At 45.8% G+C, this 23,016-nt stretch overlaps 1 protein-coding gene across 4 annotated transcripts in view; it reads right to left on the bottom strand.

Annotated features, from left to right (window-relative positions):
- Positions 1-482: 482 nt before the first annotated feature.
- Positions 483-23,016, bottom strand: part of CLIP2 (CAP-Gly domain containing linker protein 2) — a 139,774-nt gene continuing 117,240 nt past the window's right edge. For 3 of the 4 annotated variants that reach the window (XM_084823297.1, XM_084823298.1, XM_084823299.1), the window contains exons 11-15: positions 21,320-21,403; positions 19,882-20,038; positions 13,991-14,150; positions 9,261-9,446; positions 483-6,846 (exon numbers count right to left, since the gene is read on the bottom strand). In XM_084823297.1, coding sequence (XP_084679423.1) covers positions 6,769-6,846; positions 9,261-9,446; positions 13,991-14,150; positions 19,882-20,038; positions 21,320-21,403 — 665 coding nt within the window. In that variant the 3' untranslated portion in view covers positions 483-6,768. The remainder of the gene's footprint in view (positions 6,847-9,260; positions 9,447-13,990; positions 14,151-19,881; positions 20,039-21,319; positions 21,404-23,016) is intronic. The other variant, XM_084823300.1, reaches the window with a different exon arrangement.

Consider the following 23,016-nt stretch of genomic DNA (forward strand, 5'->3'; position numbering starts at 1 on the left):
TGGCAGAATTTAACAGAACTGCCATATGGAAAGGAATCAGTTTGGGTCAGGGTAGAAAACCCGTAGCCTTCCAGATTATGATGGACTACAACTCCCATCACCCCCAACCGGCATTCAACCACATCTGGAGGGCCACAGGTTCCTCACCCCTGGGGTAGTGGGAGGGCTCCCCTAAGTGGTAGAAAAGGGGAACAGGGCCACTGAGTAGATGGGAACTGCCGGAAATGGGAGAGGAAGAGGTAATGCATTTGGCGTGAGCATTAGCAGTGGGGAGCTTCTGCTGGAAATCTTAAATCTACCTTCTCTGCGTTTAATTATATCAAAAACATCAGAATTATTATAACCTGCACTGAGCCTTCAATTTTCCCCCCCTTTTAAAGTCTACACCCATTTCAGAATTTTAGCCCCTCTTCTAATGTCTTTGCAACCCTTCCCTATTTTGTGTCATCAATCACTTTCAAGAGGAAAACATCCGTGCTTCCTTTCCGCCACAAGGTTTTATTGGTTTAGCATGAGCTTATCACACTTTAGCAAGCCAGTCTTAGGGCCTGTGATACATGAATACATAATCTGTAGAAGTAGTTACACTTAATAGACTCCCGTCTGTAAAGCTTTTGTACAGAGGAAAAAAAAAAATTAAGCCGATAACAAAATAGACATTCGCTGTCAAACTGATTTTTTTTATCTAACAAAATCTGATAGCCAAAAAAGTGACTAAAACTACAAAATTGGAATACGTACCACATGGGTAAAAGGTTATCCATTTTATTACATCTAGTATCGGCTTGCTTCTGGTCCTGCACAGGAGTCCAATAAATTGGGATGATTTGTTTAGTTGATTAATAGATCTGTACAGGATTAAGTGCTGAATTGCTGGACAGCTCTCCATTAAGACTTGCATTGGTACCTTGGTTCTGTCTTCATGTGAAACTGACATGCATATATTTACTCGCAGGCCTTTAACAGTGTACCATTGTGCCTCAAATTAAACAAGGGATACACAAACATTTCGCATTGCTGCCAAATGCTTACAAGTTTCTCTTGATCATTATGGAGGAAACAATTCGGCCTTCTAGATTTTTGGCAGTGTGGGGATGTGTTTCCCCCGGCCCCCGACGGATACTAAATCTTCATGCTTTGATCGGATGACCCTTAAGCCTTCTCCAGCCCAAACACAACAATGGCTGGAAAATAAATCAAGATGTACAGCCCTTTATAGACTCCCCCCCCCCATGTTATCCTGTTATATTTAGTCTTTTCATTTTCTTGCTGATGAAAAGCGCAGACAGAAAGACCGATCACTGGCAGTAGATGAAATATCCTTTGTGCTGTGATCCTACCATGGTGGGGGAACTATCTTCAGTTCTTAAACCCCATGGTGGACAAATTGGGCCACCCGCTCTGGGAAGAGAGACCAACATGATTAATAGATTAATGAAAAGAGCATGGCGGATAGTCCCATCTTTCCACAGGAGTACAGAAAATAAGGAAGATAATTGGGCCCGCTGTTTGAAGAGACAGTGTTCACACAGAATGGTAAGCCAAAATTCCCTTGTTGTGAATGAGCTGGTCTGCACAGTCCATTCCCTCCTGCATGGCTCTTCCCGCTAATGTGAGCAGCTAAACTAGCCAAAGACAGCTTACCATGACGTCCAAACCCAGGATCCTGGCTGGTTGCTCCTAAGCAAGCCAGGAGTCATAAGCCAAGAACAAATGCTGGTTTGCCATCCTGGCTTGTAAAGGGCGCAACAAACCCTTATCAGGTTCAGATGTCATGGTAATTAGTTACCCGCTTGCACTAGCAGGAGAAGGCAAATGCAAGGAAATGGACTGCATGTTCCAGCAACCCGCATTCCTGGTAAGGCAAGGCTCACCAGAAACCAGTCTTTCATTTCTGTGTGAACACAGCCACTGCCAAGGGAATGGAAGCCTGAAGTACTTATGGGGGATGTTTCACTTTCCAAATAGACCCTGTGGATAAATCTGTTGAAAACGCAGAGTGAAATATCATCAATGAAAAAGAGGAATGGTGGAGAAGAACTAGATGGTTTTTGTCCATCCACAATAGGTGTAATTCATCAAAACAGAAAACAAACAAAGTATATATGGGGAGGGGGGGGGATGGACTGAGAACTGACACACCAGTAATTGAAAAGATTCACAAAAAGACCAACTTATTCTCTGCTTCCTTATCTCACCTGCCAACTCGATCAAATTCTTGTCCACCAAAGTCCTGGGGGTGGAGAGGAGGAGGAGGAAGACAACAGAAAAGGTCTAATGCTAGCATCTTTGATATCTCCCAGGCAGGGCATTACCAATCTTTGTTGAACAAAACCATGGCACTGGGACTTTTCAACCATTTCCCAGCTCATCTCAGGTTGTGATCAGAATGCACCGAAATGCCAAAGCAGCTGACAAAAACTAGAGGAAGGAACCAACGACTTTGGAGGGTGTTTTCTTCTTCTTTTCTTTTTTCAGACTAATGCCATGGATATTGGGAATGCTTTTTACCATGGAAACACATCAGTATTGGCTGAGAAAGAAATGGAACTGCGTTCCACAGCTTCCCTCATCTGGATAACCAAAGGAGGACCGGATAGGTGAAGCAGACGTGTTGTCGTGAACCCCACTGTGGGTAGCAGCTCTCATGGACCTAGATAAGGATGGTCCAGGAAGATCAGAGGGACCAACAGCAAAAGCTAGACCCAGACACAGGTCCTGATGCTGGGCCTGAGACAGCACCTCTCATGCACAGCCCGCTAACCCCTGACCGCTTCTCCATCTGCTGAAAGCAAAAAGCTAACCAAAGGTATTTTAGTGGCCTGTGGAATATCTGGAAAACCAAAGCCAGTTGTTTTGATGGGGGAGGGGATTAGAAATGGGTAGAAAAATGCCATGACTGTTCTATCTTCCTGTGGTTTGATCTGTCGGAGCCACCTCTCTTATCCTGGTCCAGTGGGAAGAGCAGCTCTGGAGGCAGGCGCCATGATACCAGCAAGCTCATTGTGAGCTAAGCTTGAATTCTGCTGGAATTTGGGCTCAACTTGTACTCCGTCTGAGGAGCACGGGGACGGAGAAGGAGCGGACGTTTGCCTTCACAAGCGCCTGATTTCTGAAATTCAGCATCTTCATTCATAGGAGCTGTTCCTCGGTGGCATTGGAGGGGTTGATCCCACGCTGTTGGAAACTCCATTGCTAGACTAGTACCAGTAAAAGTTCTGAGGTAAATCTTCCTTTGCAGGGGGAGCGATCTGGATTTGCTCTGCTTGCTTCCTCAGCTGTAAGATCTGGGCTAGGCAAGAACAGCGGCCATTTGCTCTTCTTTGAACGGTAGCGGCGTCAATGCAGGTTTTGGTTTCACGGCTCCTCTCCTGTCGGCCAGGTTCCAGGGAGGGAGGGGGGTGGTTAGTTAGACAGCGAAAGCCATGATCAGTATTTTGAAGGGAGGGTGGGAAGCAAAGGATCAGCCAAATAATTTTTAGAGTGAATAGGATCCGAGTTCAAGTCCGAGGCTGCTTTTTCTAATACTGAGATCTCTTTGTCAGAAAAAAAAGCATTTTGTAACACAAAATGCACACAGACTCACTCTCTCTCTCTCTCTCTCTCTCTCTCAAATCCCTGTACCACTAATGGGAAGGAAAAGCACCACGAAAAGCCACACTCGCCTCCACCACTCATCTGTTAGAACATGTAACTTTCCCACTCGGAGATTAATCCCTGTTGGCTCAGTTTATATACATGCAAGGAAATCCAGCGGTAACACTTTACCTAGCACAGAGGTGGGGAACCCCTGGCACTCCAGATGTTGTTGGAACCCATTAGCCCCTTCCAGCATGTCCAATAGCCAAGGATAATAGGAGATGTGATCCATCAACATCAGGAGGACCACAGATTCCCATAGGTGCGCTATTACCTAGAGTATACCACCACAGGCTGCAGGGAGGAGTTTGTGACAATGCTGCTCCAGGCAAATAGAAAAACAGCATAGCAGGGAGATTGCTAGGGTGAACCCTTCTTCCTGACATGCTAGCTTTCTACAACCAAGGAGATCTTTATTTTTATTTTTTGGAAGCAGAGCACTCAAATGGACCGGCTCATATCTGCAGTCTAAAAGCAGTACTGCTCAGGGGGGAAACATTAGTTTTTGATTCCGCTGCATGTATAAATTGGGCCAAGTTAGAAAAATCAGCCCTCAGGTCACAGGGAAAATATTTCAGAACTTAAAAAAGCAAACTTGGTGAAAACCATGGAGGAAGAAGCAGCTCCCCACTGCCTCCCTGGAGCAGGCTTCCCCAACCTGGTCCTGTCCAGATGTGTTGGAGTGCAACTCCCATAATTCCCAGCTGGCGTGGCCATTGGAAGTTGCAGTCCAACACATCTGGAGAGGGCCAAGTTGGGGAAGGCTGACGTACAGCTTTTCTGAGCACCGAACTACGCCAATCTCTATTTTTCTTTCAGACCTTGGCATGGGAGTGTCAAAGCAGAGAGATCTCTGTGCAGACGAGAGGCATAAACGGCCGCCATCAGAAGGAGCATAAACGGCCCCCAGCCACTGTTTCGTAAACTCCACACAGCCAATGACTCGACAGTTACCAACGTTAAAATAAGTTAAAGAACGGTCCGCTTCAAAATTTGTATCCCACATTATAAAGATTAACATTAATCAGAATCTCCCCATTCGGGACTTCAGTAGTCTTTCATGTGGGGAACGGAGATGATTTTCCCATTGACATCTCCAAACACACTTATCCCCCATGGTCAACAGCTCTGGGCTGTAGCTATTCTGCAGACCTGTCAGGTGCAGAAAGAACAAAGAAGAACGTCTGTCAGGAGGAATCCGCCCGAGCTTCTTGGGGATTCGCCCCCCCCCAAATTGCTGATATCTCCCAACAGGCCACTGAAACGAGGCATCTCTACCCACCTCTGCAGCGGGGCCCCCTGCCTCCGCCCCAAAATTGGCATCATGAGACCCATGCCAATTAAACAGTCTCTGAATGCTGCAAACAGCGGAGGAGAAATTCAACCACAGACACACCACTGCTGTACCGCTTTCTTCCGGAACCAGGCCTAGCTTGGGAAATGAGAACCGTTGGGGCAGGGACCGTCCTGGTTCTGTCCGTGAATACACGCTATGAATATGGTAGTGTTCGTAGAGCAGAAATACTTTAGGTAGTGCTTAAACAGGGGTTCGGGTACTGGAGGAGGCATCTCTCCTGTTGCCTCTTCTCAGAAGTAAACCCTAGCTTCATGTAGCCCTCTCCACCTCTTCTCCTTCATCAGTGCTTCTCCTGTAAGAGAGGAGACCGGGTCATGATAGTGAGAATTGCTGTCCTAATGAAATATACTCATCCAAATGTTTGTTTTCTACCCCGTAAAGCAGATTTGGCCAAATGAGCATTTCTGGCACCTTTTTATCCGACGGGATATGACCTCTGTATAGTATAAGAAGAAACACGTACATAAAGCCATGCTTTGCGAAAAGAAAGGGTCAGCATCGTTTAGAAGATGAGTCTTACCCATATCAGTTATTTCCCCTCTGAGAAGAGTCCTTGCGTTACTCGGATTTAGCTTGATGCCAGCTGTTGTTTTAGGGTCAACCTACAGATTACGTTAACTGTGTGAAAGAACTTAATGTCGTTGCTCCTTTAAAAAAAACACGTCAATAGCCACTATGTATGTGGGCATGTCCCAAGTACAATCATGTCTACAGAGGTGGAGTTTAACCGTTCTCCCCTTCCCCACTGCCATGGTACCAATGGATCATCTTGGATCCTAGTTACTAAACCAGCATTCCACCCCAGTTCCCTGCTTCAGATGTAACAGGAAATTGTGGTTTAAAGAAGCCAGGATCAAAGTGCTGAAGGTGGCATGCAGAGGGAGCGGGCGGTGAGCATATGGGGTCTAAGTCTTGTTCCTGACTTAACTATGTGCTGGTCTTCTGCTCCTCTTCTTTCCATCCTCGCTGGTCTACCCATCCATGTAACATCCCCCTTCCTGTTAAGTCATGGGAAATAACCAAGGACACTGCTGTTTCTTTGGCTCTTTTGAAAGACAAAAGGCAAGCAGTTGCCCAGTCCAGGGCCAACAACCTGACCCCTGCTTCCACACCAGGGCCAGCTGCCGCCCCTGTTTCTGGCTCAACATAGGGCTGGTAGGCAACTAAGTCCTGAAATGACATCATTTCTGTGCTGAGCTAGGCTGACTCACCAGCACCAGGGAACTGGGGCGTGGGATGGCACACTGCCAGCTCCCAGCTAGCAACAAATCTGTTTGGGTTTTTTGTTTGGGTTTTTGTAAGAAAAGAAGCGTTATTTGTAACAAATTGCCTGGTAGCGGCAAAAGTCGGTTTCTGTTTGTACCAGAAATCAGAAATGAAAGACAGGGCTGGAGCAGAGAGAATCTTTTTTGAAATCAAAGTATGGTAGATTGCAGCGACAGAAAAACTGACGTATAAAAAGGCACGTCCTGGAAAAGAGATGCAAGTATCATTTAAAAAGGATTTTCTGGATACTCTAATAGTCAATGAGGTGATTGTTTTTCAACCATCATGTTCTGGACAAACAAATTCTTCTTGCAATTTTTTTTTTCTTTCCATAAAATGGGTGATATTATTTTAAGTGGAGAAAACATTCATATGAAAAAGGGAACTGGTTTTATCACACTGACTGCTGCATCCAGTCAGGCCCTTCTTTACATATTCAGGGGCCAACCTTGGTGTCAGAAGTTTCATCAGCAGAACAACGGGGGAAAGTCCAATATGACAGATATTTAAAAATCACTCACCTCCTGTTTGTGGGATTTATCCTGTTGATGGATCCCATTAGCAGATCCAGAGTTTCCGATAGTCTAAAATTAAAAGAGCTGTTTGTAATAGAGTGCATAACAACTGGAAGGCACATTACAGAGACAGGACACCATTAAAAAATAAACAGTTTTATGTGATGCAAGACAGAAACAGCATATGGAAAAGAAATTAAAAAGCCATCAAGCTTCTTCTTCTTCTTTTAAAAAATCAAAAACTAAGGACATAGCTCCATGTTACTCTCCTCTTTTGCGGAAAAACAACAACCGGGAACAGCTAAAATAACCTTTTGAGATTAATAATGGGGAATTTACAGGCTCTGCTTCTCACAGGTGGTTCAGCCCTAGCTCGTACCATTTCACAGACTGTATGTATGTGTAGGCGGGTGTGTCTGTGTGTATGTGTTGGGGATCCAACCCATATTGAGAGCCAGTGTGGTACAGCGGCTAGAGTGTTGGACTGTGTCTCGGAAGATCTGGGTTCTAGTCCCCACTCGGTCATGGAAGCTCCTTGGGTGACTTTGGGCCAGTCACTGCCTCTCAGCCTAACCTACCCCACAGGGTTGTTGCTGTGAGGATAAAATGGAGAGGAGGATGTACACTGCCTCTGGTTCCTTAAGGAAGAAAAAAGGTGGGCTATAAATGGAAGGAGGAGGAGACACCGCCTGAATATTTTCCCTTAACACAACACAGCATTCCCAACACAGGGGGAAATTAGCAGGTCAGGGGGAAGGCACCGTTAAAATGCACAAGGAATTATGTGTGTCTGGAGCAGTATTTGGATCATGGGTGCTCCCACCTGCAGCCTGAAGTGGTACAGCCCCGACAGGTTTATCAGCTCACTGAGAACTTGGACAGAATCGAAGTCCTGTTTCAAGAGATGCTCGGCAGTTTATCATCCCCTTTGTGTCAGGCTGTTGTGAGTGCCGCTGCCTGAGCAGCCAAAATGGCACCAGCCGCGCACATCAGGAGGTATCCAGGCTTATTTATTATGTATTTATTTCATTTCTATACTGCCCAATAGCCGAAGCTCTCTGGGCGGTTTTGTGCCCAGAGAGCCCAGAGGCTTTGCGCAGAGGACGCCCAAAACAGCCAAGGAGGCCTGAGCACGCTCCGTGGCAATGCAATGCTGAATGACTGTTGCGAGGCGGGGAGCTGGAAAAACAGGCGGGAGGAGGAATGGCGCATCATGGCGGCAGTCATAACTGACTGTCAAGTCAAGTCAAATTTTTATTGAATAGGTCTTCAGACCATTTCAAACACAATAAGCACACATTAAGAACAAACGGTGAATACTTGAAACGTGAAACTAACTTAAAAGGATCTAAGATTGAAGTAATAAAATATTACAATATTAAAAAATACCTGTACCTTTTAATAAAATGAAAGTTTACGAGCCCACTGAGACCCCACATGATTTAAAAACTGTTACATGACTCATTTAATTGGGCTTTCCCCCCCCCTTTTCTGTTTCCTTTAAATTGGCCGCCTTAACCGCAAAGAGGGCAACGCTCTGAGTCACCAACTGGTGAGATCCTCATCAGAGAAAATCCAGCCTGTCCTCAACAGCCCAGTTTCTCATACAGCCAAGAAACAGAGAGAAATAGTGTTCCCTACAGCTGGATTATACCCGGCATTCCAGTAAATAGTGGCCCAGATCTTCCACTTCAGATGTATCACATATACAAAGTCTGTCTTGCACTGGAACGATCCAGAATCTTCCTTGTTGCATCATTGACTCCATTTGCCCGAGTCCAAGACAGGACTCAACAGCCGTGCGTTGACCCCTTTTCATCGGGAGGAAGAGATATTGTGACTGACTGACTAGAGCAGATAAAAGGAGCGCTGGATACTGCAACGTTCTGTGGCAGCTCCCATTTCATTTCATTTAACATGTATATCCTGCCTTGCAACCCGCCAAGCCCATGTTATCCTAACAACCCTGTGAGGTCCTTTAGGCCAAGGGAAATGTGTCTGGCCCAAGCTCACCCAGTGGATGGCCTGGCTGAGTGGCAATTTGAACTCTGACCTTCCTGGTCATATTCCTGTTGATGGACTATACCACATGGGTTCACTCTTTTCTCATATATATATATATATATATATATATATTCATTAAGAAATACAATCCCCTAAGGAAAACCCTGTCAACTTGCACCAGGAAAAAATGTATCAGTTAATACACATTTCTACGTCGCTCATACTAGACAGAACTGCTTGTCTGGCCAAGAAGTAAAGACCAAGAGATCAAAATCTGGCATCTCATTTCAGAGTTCAGGAAGCACAACAGGAAGTATCAGCAGGCTAATTTATTATTTATTTATTTCATTTCTATACTGCCCAACAGAATTCATGGCTCAGTTGCTATAGCAACCAGAGAATTCCCGCAAGGGGGTACAGGGTGACCAGAGGATTGACACAGCAGGAAACGGAAAATCCATGTGACCGGGAACATCTACCTGTGCTTTTTCAGAAGAGCTCCTCATGGCTTCCATGAGCTTCTCCATCTGTTGGCCCTGCTCCAACGCGTTCCTCAGGACATCCTCGGTGCTGACTAGCCGATGCTGCAACCGGAGAACTTCCGACTCGGAAGAAGGGTCTATGAGGGAGTATCGTCGCTGGTCTGTTACCGCTTTCTCTTTATCCTGGACATTTAAAATGAAAGAAATAACGATCATTTCATTAAATATTCCTGTATTAAGATATGAAACGCTGGAATATCCATTTTGCAAGTGTTACATCAGCATTGAAAGAAGAAAGTGGAGGCTGTTTGGACCTGTTCATCCAGAGAGGAGCTTCTCTGAAGAGCGGATAAGAGGCTGAACTTGGAACCAGAAATCCTGCCGCTGCCAGGAACTCGTTAAGTGGCCTTATTTATTTATTATGTATTTATTTTAGTTACAATACTTACATTCTGCTCCACATCAAGAGGTTTCGGAGTGGTGAACAGCAATGATAAAAGAATAAAACACCTTGTTAAAACAGTTAAAACATTTTTTAAAAGACAAGTTCCAATAAGGCCAAATTTAATAAACTTCAAATTTAATAAATTGAGCTGGTCACTCAAGGAAGGCCTCTCGAAATAGCGACGTCTTCAGGAGGCGCTAGAAGGAACACAACGTTGGCACCTGCCTGACCTCCAAAGGCAGGGAGTTCCACAGGAAAGGGGCCACCACAATGAAGGCTCTTTTCCTGGTGGACTCCAACTGGGCCATGGGTCCCTGTGGAACCTCCAGGAACATGCCTTAAGCAAGCTTCTCTCTTTCGCAGGCTGCCTTTTCACTAAAGAAAACCCGTGCAGTCCTCCTGTTCTGGAGCCTTCCTGCGTTTATCGCTTGCTCCCAGACAGTGACCATGTGATTGCTGAGAGGGGAAACTTTTAATTTTCAAGGTTCCATAGAACACAATGAAACAGCGCCATCTAGCGGCTGTTACAATCACGTCACATTCTGACTTTAAAAAATGGTTCATTCGTTCCGGATCTTTTTGGAGCGAAATAACCAGGAAATATCTCTGGATGTGCCCTTGAAGCTTAACAACGTCATCAAAAGGACCTGCAAACTTCCGTGAGTGAGCAATCTCAATAGCAGGATAAAAGCTCCGTGTGAAGGAGCCCGCCTGCAACCAAAAGCCAAACACAAAATGGTGACTCTGGGGGTGGAGTCAATTATCTACTGCACCCCATGAACAAATCTCTGTGTGAGTTACCAGATACCAGAGATTCTAACGCAACACTCTAAAACTGTGCCAGGAGAGCTGAACAAAGAGCTGATCAAAAGCAAACATTTAGTAATCCTACTTTATGAACAAGGAGCACTGAGGCTGAGAGATAAGCAATTAGCACAAAACCAGCTATAGTGGGGGGGAGGCGTTCTTGCAATTCTACTTCTTCTTGTTAAAGTACTGGGAGTCAGAAAGCCTTGGAGATCTACTGCAAATCACCAAGATATCCCAATCTACCTTCTGAACCTTTTGATCAGTGGGGGCTGGTGTCTCCGATGCCAGTGGGGCGGTGAATCTGCTCCGGGTTTCAGTCAGACCCAGTCAGAACTCTAAAGGAGCTCTCCAAGGTGAGGAAGCTCCTTTAGAGCTCCGACTGAAACCCGGAGCAGATTCACCGCGCCACTGACATCGGAGACACCAGCCTCCACCACATTATCAATCTCCTAATGTTGAACCGAAACCTGTCGTCCTGTAACTTGGGCCCTCTGGCTGCCGGAATAACAAACTTTGGTTGTTTTCAAAACAAGCCAGGTTCAAGCCATCCTTTCTGAAGCTGGCTTGTGAAATTAACTGGAGTTTGCTATAAACCTTTGCAATCTTCAAATATCTGAAGGGCTGCCACACAGCAGAGGGCAATCAGATCCTGTACTACCTTACAGAGCTGTTGTACAGGGTTTTAAAGCATACATGTGATGTGCTTTGAATCCGTTCAATGTTTCCTAGGATTTATTGCCCATCATGTCCTGTAAGCATTTTATACAGCCTTGACCACTAGAGGATGCTGCAGTCTAACGCAACAACATCCACTACAAAGTAAACATGATGTGCTGTAAGGTTGTTGTGGGAGGAGAAAACGTAGAAGCTCTCTTTTTACTGATACAGGAGTCATTTCCTCCCTGACTGAAGGGTTTTTTTAATGACTGATTGTACAGACGTTAGTCACTTAAATCAAGTGATAAAACCCATGGGAAAAAACAATGGAAAATTTTTGGAGCGTGAGAGCACTCTCTCATTTAGAAGGTACATCCATCTGTTGCTGAAGGCTTCTCCTTAGAAGAGGCATTCCTTCCAATGTGAATACTATGAGGAACGCCTGCCCCAAGGCTAAGAATGCCTCTTCCTGGCATCTGTATTTTAAGGATACATATTGTAAACAATGAAAAACACAAAACCAAAACCTGATGCCCAATTAATCCAGGGCACCTTTAGGATCAATCTAAAGCAGTTGTTAATCTATTAATCTAACCAATTACTTAAGCAATAATTGCAACCCAGATATATCAGACATGTAATGGACAAAAGGGCAGCTTAACGGGTTGAGCTAGGTAAAATTCAGAATCTAAAATCAAGCCAGGAAGGAGCTGCCATGAGGCCCAAATTTGCACGCTCTCTCCCTTCTCCTCTTTCCTGCTTGGTACCTTCCACCGCCCCGGCTTTTCCTGAATATTGGCTTGTCATATTGTCCGGACCAGGCAAAACAAACTTTGGTTGTTTTCAGAACAAGCTGAATTCAAACCATGATTGCTTATGCTAGCTTGGTAAATTAACCAGAGTTGTTCTAAACCAAGATCTCTGGTCCAGATGACACAGCAAGCTGACCTTAAGAAAAAGTGAATGAAAAGCTGGTGAAGTCCTCCTCCAGCCATATGGAAGGAAGAGAGGGGAGGCGGTCACACACAAGCCTGAGGGTTGCAAAGGTTCCTTCCTGTGCATGTAGTGCTAAACTATGGTTAGCGTGATGTGCAAACTGGGCCTGCGCGGCTGACATCGCAAACATAATCACGGAAATATAGTCAAACACAAGACCATGCAAGGCTAAGGATGCCAATTAAAAAAAGAACATTTTTTTTAAAACAACAACAACACCTTTTTTAAAATTTATTTTTTTATTATAAAACTTCAACAAAAGAAAAGGAAGGGGAAATATGGCTACATATGTTTGTAGCCCACAAAATAGAGAATGACAAAAGCTTATCATCAGCACCCACCAGTTGATCCAAGATAAAAATCGCCTTATCCATCCATGTCCGCCACAAAAATATTTCTTTACCAATTTTAAAATCTGGATTTCCCCATGGCGCCAATTTCGTATGAGAAAATGGATCGAAATGTAATTGGCGTGACGTTAGATGTCACGCATCTCTAACAGCCGTTAACTGTGGGAGGAAACCTGTCTGTTCTGATATCCTAGAACCTTATGTCATCCATTTAGAGAGAGGGTCCAGACAAGAAGATTCCAAAACTGACCAAGGTGGGAAACCTAATCTAAATGGAGAAGGCCAAAATTTAGTACAAGTCAACAAAAAAGCCCGATGATATAAAGCAAGATCCAGAAAACCAAACCCACCTTCTTGAATTGGAAGTTGCATCTTTTTCCAAAAACCTAAAACAAAGCTGATGTTTCTAATCGGGCAAACATTAAAAGCTTGCCGAAACAAATACATGTTCAATTTTTGTCCAAAGGAGCTTAGAGAGGAAGCCCGAAGTATCTGAGTTGGAAGGGTGTTCCAGAACCATGGCACCACCACCAAAACAGCCACGTCCCTTGAGCTCACTCACTAGGGGCTTTTCTACATGAGGCTGTTAATGTGCTGTATCTACTTCCAGTTTCATCGCACTACAAAAAGAGTGATTCCTTTCCTGCTTTTTCATTGAATAACCTCTAGGTGGCACTGTGATATAGCAGAATAGCACAAAGACACAAATGGCAAGAGTTGTTTTTTTTTTGCTTTCAGAAACAATACCCCATTTTCCCTGCTCTGAAAAAAGAAATGCTGAGAGTGCTGTTTAAAAACCAAAGAGAAACTGGAGGGACAGGACGCCGTCTAAAAAACCCAGAAATGACAAGCGCATATGTGTAGAAAAGCTCTAGATGTCCTGCGATGAGGCTGAAAGCAAAGCTGCTGATCTCAAAGCCCAGGCATGTCTATATGGGAGTAAACAGTCCTTGAGACACTCCGGTTCCAGATCATTTAGCGTAAACTCTGGGGGTCTGGGGGGCAATTTCACTTCCTTGGACCCCACTGGGGACTGTCCACTACCGCCATGCTGCTGAATTTGCTGCTAAAATTCAGCAGTGTGGTAGCATGGTAGCAAAAAAGGGCTCATTTCCCCCTATTTCACTGCTGTATCGCTGAATTCCAGCAGCAAACTGCAGCTTGATTTCCCTTAACACTGCCAAATTTCTGCAGCAGAAGCCATGGCAGCAGGCGCATAAAAGGCCAGGGGTACAGGCAGGGAACCAGTGAAATGGATGTGTGATCCGACTTGCATATTTCGATCTACAAGCACCAGACCGCTGCATTTTTGACCAACTGCCATTTCTAGACTGTGTTTAAGGGCAGCCCCACATAGAGAGCAGAGGACAGTAGTCCAGCTTCATGCGGTCCAACCCTTCAGCCCCAAGGTATGACCACCCAGTGCTGGGTTACCTGTGCCAAGCCAACACCACCAGCCCTGCACTCACCAAAACGATCAGCTTCTCCCTCAGCCCTTGGATGTCGTCTTTGAGTTTCTGCTCCTTCAGCCTCCACTCAGCTTTGTGGACCTCCCGGCTCAAGTCCCGCTCAGGCCCAGGCGAGTGCCGGTTGGCTTCCATGAGTAATGCGCGCAGCTCATTCAGGCTTCTGGAGGGAGAGCAGAGAGAACATCACAGAGGGGGTTTCAGGCAGGCCTTCCAGTGGTGTTTTCCTCCCCCAGGGTTTTTTTTTTCAGGTGGGGGTATGGGTACTGTCTGAACGAGACGTGAAGTCTTCGATTTGAACACTGAAGCCCTTCATGTTCATAGAATCATAGAGTTGGAGGGCCAGCTAGTCCAACCCCTTGCTCCAGCAGGAAATCCAGAGTGACAGCATTCCCAAAATGGCTGACTAGCCTCTGCTTGAAGACCTCCAGTTGTCAGGATTCCTTTAACCCCCACTTTACCTCAAGTGCCCAAACTTGCACAGACAAGACACTTCCGTCTACAGCTTTTAATCCATTACTTCACAGGGTCATACAGATGCAAATTCTCAGTGACTCTCTGTCTACAAAGGAATGCCTTCAGGGGACTCAAAAGGAAGTTATGAGAGTTGCCCACTGTTTGAAGAGGGAGGCGGTCTCACTAGCCTAACTTAAGGGGGGGGGAGGTCCCTCTCTTGTCTTGAGGCCTCTAAGCGCAGCTTCTCACGCAAGGCCAATCATGTAGACCGTCTAAGTTCCACCCCGGCCTTCTCTCTCTTTGCTTTGTGCCTGTGTCTGGCGTCTATTAGGTCATAGTCCCCAAACCCCGCCTCCTCCTGTTCGCTGCCTCTCATGGGGTGTGTGTGAGGAGGGACCCTCATGCTCAGCCAGCTGGACGTTTGTAACCTGAGAAGCAGGCCTACTCATATCTGGACTAGCCTGGGAAAACACCTCCCCCATGTCTGGTGGTTCTCCTTCAGAATCTGAACTGCTTTCCCACTCCCTGTGCTCAGAAACACCCTTGACATCATTTGAGGGTCAGCCCACCACCCCCTAGCTAGAGAACTGACTGCATTGTCAAACTGCTGTTACCCTCAAAACGTTTCTCCTAATCTCAAATCAAAATCTCCTGTCCTGTAACTTAGACCTGCTCTGCCCTCTGGGGCAGCAGAGAACACATCTTCGCCCTCTTTGGCATGGGGATGTCAGAGAACTCTGTTTGCGGGGTGGCGTTCGATGAGTTTTCCTAGGCTCGACCCCCCAGACTTCGTTTTGGTTCCTGCTACGGTGCCCAACTTGATCTGCACCGAGTCAGGCCACTTTGCGGATTGTCTGGAATTGTACACATTTGAGGAGCTCCTGCAATTTGCACAAAGTACAACCGAATTTGTGCAAATTACAGCCCAATTTGTGCAGAGTACAACTGGATTTATGCAAATTACAACCGAATGCATGGAATTTGCACAAATTTGGCCACAATTTGTGCAAATTCCAGAACATCCCCCCTCCCGCAAGCTGCACAAAAAAAGTTTCTGGAGTTCAGGGAACAGCTCATCGATGCAAAGCGAGTCATACATGCCACAGAACTCCGTCAAACCAAAAAAGAACCAGATTTCCCAGCAGTGGTCATCCCTACTTCTGTGGGGCAGTCCTTCAGGTCTTTGAAGAGTTCTCCCATGTTCCCATCAACTGTTTCTTCTCCAGGCTTAACGTATCCAGTCCACATTCATTTCACAAAGGGCCTTTTCAGGGCCAAAACAGACATTACTTTAAATCCATATCTAGCAGCTATCTCTTTCCCCCCGCTCCCCCAGTTGCCTCCATTTTTAGTTTACAGTAAATGCAGGTGGCAATCAATATCTTCAAGACCCTCTATCCCCCCACACACACACACTGTGGTCCCAATCTCACTCTCAACCTATAAACATAATTGGCTATTTTGCCTTATTGACCAGGACCAGATCTACACCTTGTGTCATATCAATACAATCCCATCATAGTGATGCTGGGTAGTATCCAATGTTAGTCCCACACAGACTAGACCCATTGAAATGAATAGGAGTTAAATTAGTTGTGCCTAACCTAAGTCTCATTCATTTCAACGGGTCTACGCTACAAAGGACTAACATTGGAAAGTACCTCCACATTCCTTTGGCTCATTTATACCTCGTAGTACATACAGTGATATCTGGTATTTTGGATAATATGGAATAAAAAGTGGGAAATAATTAGAGCTGTGCACAAATGGCCTCTTGAAATTCTCCACCTTAGTTGTGAGCAGAGAAATTTGGGAGACAATTTCACCTAATTTCTCCAGGGGGAGGAGAAATTCTCAACCCTTTCGCCCAGCTAGGGCTCCCCACTGGCAGGGCTCGTAGCACAGCTTCTTGGGGGGGTTCGTGCTGCAACAGCATCAACTGTCTTGGCGGGCCAGCCCCCGGTTTTCCTCCACCACAGTGCAGGTGCGGGCAGTGTTGCGTCCAGCTCCAGGGATGAGGTGGAGTTAGTGCTCTGCCAAAATCTGTCCTTCAATTTCCTGAAAGTTTTCTCCCCCCAGGAAAGAGGCTTCCACTGTTCTGCCTCATTCAGGGTGTTCTAACATTTTGCTCACTCCTCAGCCACCTCCTAGGTAAGGTAAGCCCAAGTAACCCAAACCCAGCCCATGGGAATTTCTCAGAAATTTCTTCACCATTGAATTTCTTTTCAACAGCAATTTCTCTTCTATCATCTCTTCTTTTTTCAATGTAAAATCCACTCTGTCTGTGTTTCACAAACTGTCAGGTGCCTTTTGTTCTGTCGTCCACTCACAGACGGATGCGGATTTTTTTTTTTCAGCATGCAGTAAAATATAAAATATATTACTGATTGTTGAAGGTTTATTTTAAGTTTTATTATTATATAACACTATATTTCTTTATTATATATATTATATAACACTATATTTCTTTATATATTTATTATTATTATTATTATTATTATTATTATTAATATAGGCTACTGGGAATGAACTATAGACCTGTTTCTTTGGTATAAGATTGATGATATGATATAGAAATGTAAGGTTGTTTATTAAACTGTAAGATTGTTAAGGTTATAGACATAGTTTTTAAAATAGAATGGCATCGGAGGCTGGGGGGCATTGGAGTTTAAACTTAATTCTTTAAAGGAGAGGGAGAGGGAGAGGGGGAGGGAAGGGGAAAGAATAGTTTTTCTTCACTTCCTTTCCTCCTCCCTTTTCCTTTTCCTTTTTTTCTTTTTCCTTCTCTTTTTGTTATTGTGGTGTCCTCATCAGAATAATGTATTGTTGGGAAATTGTAGCATTGATCAGGTTGTTGGTAATTTTGGTATTGTTTATTTCATTTATAAAGATAAAATAAATAAAAATATATTTTAAAAATACGTAAATAATTACATACGTATTTACGTAAGTATTTACATAATTTCTCTTAGTACGTAACGTTTAGCGTCTTGTCCCCCATTCCATTCAACGTTTCCTCAGCAGAAACGTATCTTTTTCCTACGGATTTATATGCATAAATTTTGGGGAAGTAAAAAAATCATCCGAAAGTCCACGGGCTCCGCACGGCCTGAGGGGATCGCTCCACAGTGGATTCCGCAGGTCAGATTCTTAGAAATCCGAGCTCATTTTAGTCTGTCTCAAATTTCTCCAGCATCCCTAGTTATGGGTGCACTTCAATACCGATAAAAATACCGACAGCCCAGTACAGCACTGAAAAAATTATTTATTCAGGAAGCGAAACAATGTTTCAATGATATCATAGTGGCTACCTCCGAACTCGGAGGCGACCGCCTATCCAATGCAGGGCAGGAGAAGCGCGGAGGGGATCGTTCCCTCTGTGCTCCTCCTACCCTGCATTTTCGGCTAGACAGCCGCAATTGGCTGTCTAGCCCCACGAGGACAGAGTGGGGAAGGAGGCTGGGGATGTGTCGTACCATCATTTCCGCCCTCCCTGCCCTGGAACGCCCCCAGCCACGCCCCTTTTAGGCCGCTCCGTGCTCCTCTTGCGAGCAGGGAGGACAGGGCTGTTCCGCACTGCCTTGGAAGCAGCGTGGAAGTGGGGGAGGTCGGTTCTCTGGAAACCGAACCCGGCCCGTGCTCCAAGGTTGGTTCCTGGAAAACAAGATATCCTATGGCTGTCTAGCCGCTGTCTAGGATTGCTCCCTTATGTACCTTAAGAATTGTCTATCGGAGTTCCTGATACGTATAGTCAAAATGGGAATATACTGTGGCACGATAGACTGATAGGGCTGATATGATTATGACTAATACGGTTGCTATGACAATGATATGATTGTTTATACATGCGGATATTCATTTCTCTTATATTTTGAACAGGTTTGGTTGTTATGACATTGATATTGATAGTGCTGTATTTATAAACGTTGTACAAAAATTCTTTTTTGGTCCAGTGCAGTACTCTTGGGTCTTTTCCACCTTCTGTGTTTGGTTTGAGCTGTTACTGGGGGGTTTGCCTTTTTCTGTCCTGCATAGCATTATTAAGGAGCTGCCAGGGCATGCGTGAATTGGATCGGGGCAGTGGCCCTGGGGGAGGGAGCTCAAGCATTTCCCCACTACTGCTCCATTTCCCCGATCAAAGCCTCTCCACTGCACCATGTTGCTATTAGTGCCACTGGGTTGGGGGTGGGTGTCAGGGGTGTTTCTGAGCCCAGGGAGTGGGATAGCAGTTCAGATTCTAAAGGAGAACCATCAGACATGGGGAAGGTGTTTTCCCAGGCTAGTCCAGATATGAGTAGGCCTGCTTCTCAGGTTACAAACATCCAGCTGGCTGAGCTTGAGGGTCCCTCCTCTCTCTCTCTCTCACACACACACACACACACACACCGTGAGAGGCAGTGGACAGGAGATTGACCTAATAGATGCCAGGCGCAGGTGCACAGCAAAGAGAGAGAAGGCTGGGGCGGAACTTAGACGGTCTACCTGGTTGGCCTTGTGTGAGAAGCTGTGTTTAGAGGCCTCACGACAAGAGAGGGACCTCCCCGACTTAAGTTAGGCTAGCGAGACCGCCTCCGTCTTCAAACGGCGGGCAACTCTCGTAAATTCCATTGGGATCCCCTGAAGGCATTCCTGGTAGACAGAAAATTTCTCGGAGAATTTGCATCTGTACGACCCTGTGAAGCAATGGATTAAAAACTGTAGACTGAAGCCTCTCGTCTGTGTATGTTTGGGCATTGAAGAGAAGTGGGGAGCTAAGGGAATCTTGACAGTGGGGAGATGCAGACAAAGAAAACAAAGAAATATCAATAAAATATACATACGTATATTTATCGATTAAAAGTATTGCCTCAGCTTTCTGTCAGAGAGACTGCTGCTGCTCCAAGGCAGCCAACAAAAATGATAGAAGAAATATAACACGCCATTAAAAAAACAAGAACACCAACTTCATATTTTTTTTAGAAAATGGGCAGAAGTACACCAGTCTTTCTGAGCAACAGACAAAGCTTTTTTTTTAGAAAATGGGCAGAAGTACACCAGTCTTTCTGAGCAACAGACAAAGCTTCTGGCACCTTAAAGACTAATGGGACTTATTGTGGCATAAGCATCTAATGAAGTGGCCTTAGTCCACAGAAGCTTATGCCACAAGAAAATGTGCCAGCCTTTAAGATGCCATAAGACGCTTGCTTGTCTTTACCCCCGGAAATTGTTGCCACAATCAGCTAATATTTTCCCTGAAGGCCCTCTGAAATTACAAAGGTCTCACTCCTGCCAAAAGGCGAACAGTGACAGAGAGATGTGTGGATCTGCCACCTTGAAAGACCTTCTTGAAAAACACCACCAAAAAGGCCCTATCCCACATACAGGGTTACGTTATGGGTCCCTGAGATGCTACCCATGCTCTGTAAACATTTCGCACCCTTTGTGGGAAGCAGACTGACCTTTCTTTTTTGAGCAACTCCTGGCTGATCAGAACCAGCTGACCGGAAGCGTCATGTGTTTTTCTAGACACCGTTTCCAGTTCTGCTTCCAGCCTTTTCTTCTCTTTCAACAAAGAATCCGCCTTTCTCTCGGTACTTTTGCACCTGTTTTCCAGTGCTGGCGGACAAGAAGGAGGAGGGAAGAAAGACACAAGATAAAGCAGAGTCTAGTTCTGTGAGACGGTGCAGTCCTTGTTGGGCTGTCCAGTTTGGGCCCATTCTGGCAGAATTCACATCTAGGGTTTGAGCGTTTGTAAGAGGAACATGAACTGCAACGATGTCAAGCCCACCCGAAGGTCTCCCTATCCACATTCTCCACACCAGGCATACTTTTGTACAAGAAGAAGCTGCCTGGGGAAGTCTAATGTTGGACCGGGAGCCGGGAGATCCGGGTTCTCATCCCCACTCGGCCATGGAAGCTCACTGGGTGGCTTTGGGCCAGTCACAGATTCTCAGCCCAACCTACCTCACAGGGTGGTGGTTGTGAGGAGAAAATGGAGAGGAGGAGGAGAATGGAGGCCGGTTTGGGTTCCTTGCAAGAGGAAAAATGGCGGGATATAAATGCAATAAAAAAATAAATAGATCGTGCAGCTAGGGTAGAGGAACTTGCGTTTTTGCAACCTTTATTTTCTCTTAATGCCTTTTGTATCACTAGGCTCAATCCTGTAAATACCTTCAGTTGTAGTTTGCTTGCTTTAATTGACCAGTAAACTGTTGTGGTTAACACCCAGGTGTCTGAAGTACCCATCACCCCACGACTACAGCCTAAACTTCACTTTAATGGGAAGGGGAAGATTAAAACAAGGAAGGTGGGACTCTTAAGGAGGCAAGAGATCCTTAAGGAGTTGCTCATTGGGTCCAGACCATAAGGGGAACCTTGACACATACATTTAAACAAATGTGCATACTCCAAGAACCGCAGTTCTGGTGCCTTTTTGGAGACAGGGAAGAAATTGAGAGATAACTTAAAACAAGAACATTTGTCAATCACTGTTAGAAGGAAAGCCATCTTTTAATATTGTCTTTTCCACTTCCTATTACTGTAACACCCAGAACAAAGTAGTGTAAACTCCCACCCAAATGTTTTAATCAGCTCCACAAATTAAAACTGACTGAATTCTTCTCTGTACCAAAACCTAAAGCCCCCTGCGCCTAGGGAACTGGTGTGTCAGGGAGAAGGGTTCTAGTCTTGCTTTCTCCCTGACCTGCTGGTTTTCCACAGACAGGGAATTTATATACATGAGCATTCAGTCATGTCAGCCCCCATTTCCTCTCTGAAGTGGTATAGCCCAGACACAGATGATTTAACCCATGCCCCAGTGAAAATTAGGACTAAAATGGACATGGCCCCACCAAAACAGTCTGTCATCCTGACCAACCAAAGTCTAAGGGAACTTACCACTTACTTGGGCCCTTAGAGTGTCCGTCTGAGAGACGAGAGATGATACCTCTTTGTCCTTCTTACTCAACTTGTCCTGGAGATCTGTGGAAAGAGAGGAGGCGGTCAAGACACTGTCTAGACATCACTTTTCCTGTGCTGCACACAGAGCCTCTTCACCAAATGGCGTTCTTAGGTGTACACCTAAGATACTTCAGACCATGGGGTGGGGAACAGCTTTTTGCCAAGGGGTGCAGTCCCAGACGGGCAATCCATTGGGGACTGGATGCCGGCAGTGCCAAAGTCAGTGGCGGATAGAGCCACCCTTCTCTCTGTGTCTGTCTGTCTGTCTGTCTGTGCATGTGTGTGTGTCTGTCTGTCTGTGTGTCCCTGTCTGTCTGTCTGTGTGTTTGTCTTTGTGTTTGTCTTTGTGTGTGTGTGTATCTGTCTCTCTGTGTGTCTGTCTGTCTCTGTCTGTCTGTCTGCTTGCGTGTGTGTCTCTGTGTGTGTGTCTCTCTGCCCCTGCCTGCCTGTCTGTCTCTCTCTCTCTGTCTGTCTCTCTCTCTCTCTGTCTCTCTCTCTTTCTGTATGTGTGTGTGTGTGTGTGTGTCTGTCTCTGTCTGTCTGTCTGTCTGGGTGTCTGTGTGTTTGTCTCCCTCTGTCTCTCTGTGTCTGTTTGTCTCTTTCTGTGTATCTCTCTCTGTGCCTCTGTGTGTGTGTGTCTGTCTCTCTCTGTGTGTGTCTCTGCCTCTGTCTGTCTGTCTGTCTATGTCAGGGTGGAAACTGAGCTGATAGAACCCCAGAGCAGTTCTGATTCTGAGGAGGATCAGCAATCTGTGGGAGAGGAGCCAGCTCATCCCTCACAGGCACAACAGCTGGCAGAGATTCCTCCTGCTGGCATTCCTGAGATAGGTAGTGATCCTAGCAGTGAGCAAGTGCGGGAGGGGGGCTTGCTAGACGCTCGACGCAGATGCAGGGAGCGACGAGCAATGGAGGGCGCGGAAAGGAAGCGTAGCGCCCGTTTGGCGCGCAAGCAACGGCCGCCTCCCATGGACCCAAGGGAAAGAGGGAGGATCTCTCCCTAACCCCTAAGTTCAGGGTCTTCAAGTGACTCTCCTTCAAATGGGGATCAACTGCCTACTCGGAGCATAGGCCACTCTGCTGTTCCTTGCTTAGTCGCTGTTGATTAGCATCTGAAAGAGTCATTAAGTTGTAAAAGGATTAAAGCCTTGAAATGAATCCTTTCGTCTGTGTCTTGAGTTGGCTATTGGAGTCTACTGAAAGAGATGTGTGTCTCTCTGTCTGTCTGTGTCTCTCTCTTTCTCTCTGTGTGTGTCTCTGTCTGTCTGTCTGGGTGTCTGTCTGTCTCAGTATCTCTCTGTGTGTTTGCCTCCCTCTGTGTGTGTGTGTGTGTGTGTGTGTGTTTGTCTCTCTCTCTGGGTCTCTCTGTCTCTGAGTATGTGTGTGCCTCTCTGTGTGTGTCTGTCTCTCTCAGTGTCTCTCTCTGTGTCTCCCTGGGCCTGTCTCTCTCTCTCTCAGCATCACCCTTTTCTCTCACTCTCCCTGTCTTCCTCCCCACCTACAGACCACCAGGGAAGGGACAGATCGCTCTTGCCAGAAGTCAGAACTGCACCAACGTAGGCCGAGGGCCACACGCCCAGCCCTGCCCTGCCTTAGCTTCCTAAGAATGCGCAGTGTGGACCTGCGTCAGGGGTTCC

This window comes from Heloderma suspectum, chromosome 16 (assembly GCF_057233095.1).
Source record: "Heloderma suspectum isolate Gila_16-S chromosome 16, 16-S_ref, whole genome shotgun sequence".
NCBI lineage: Eukaryota > Metazoa > Chordata > Lepidosauria > Squamata > Helodermatidae > Heloderma > Heloderma suspectum.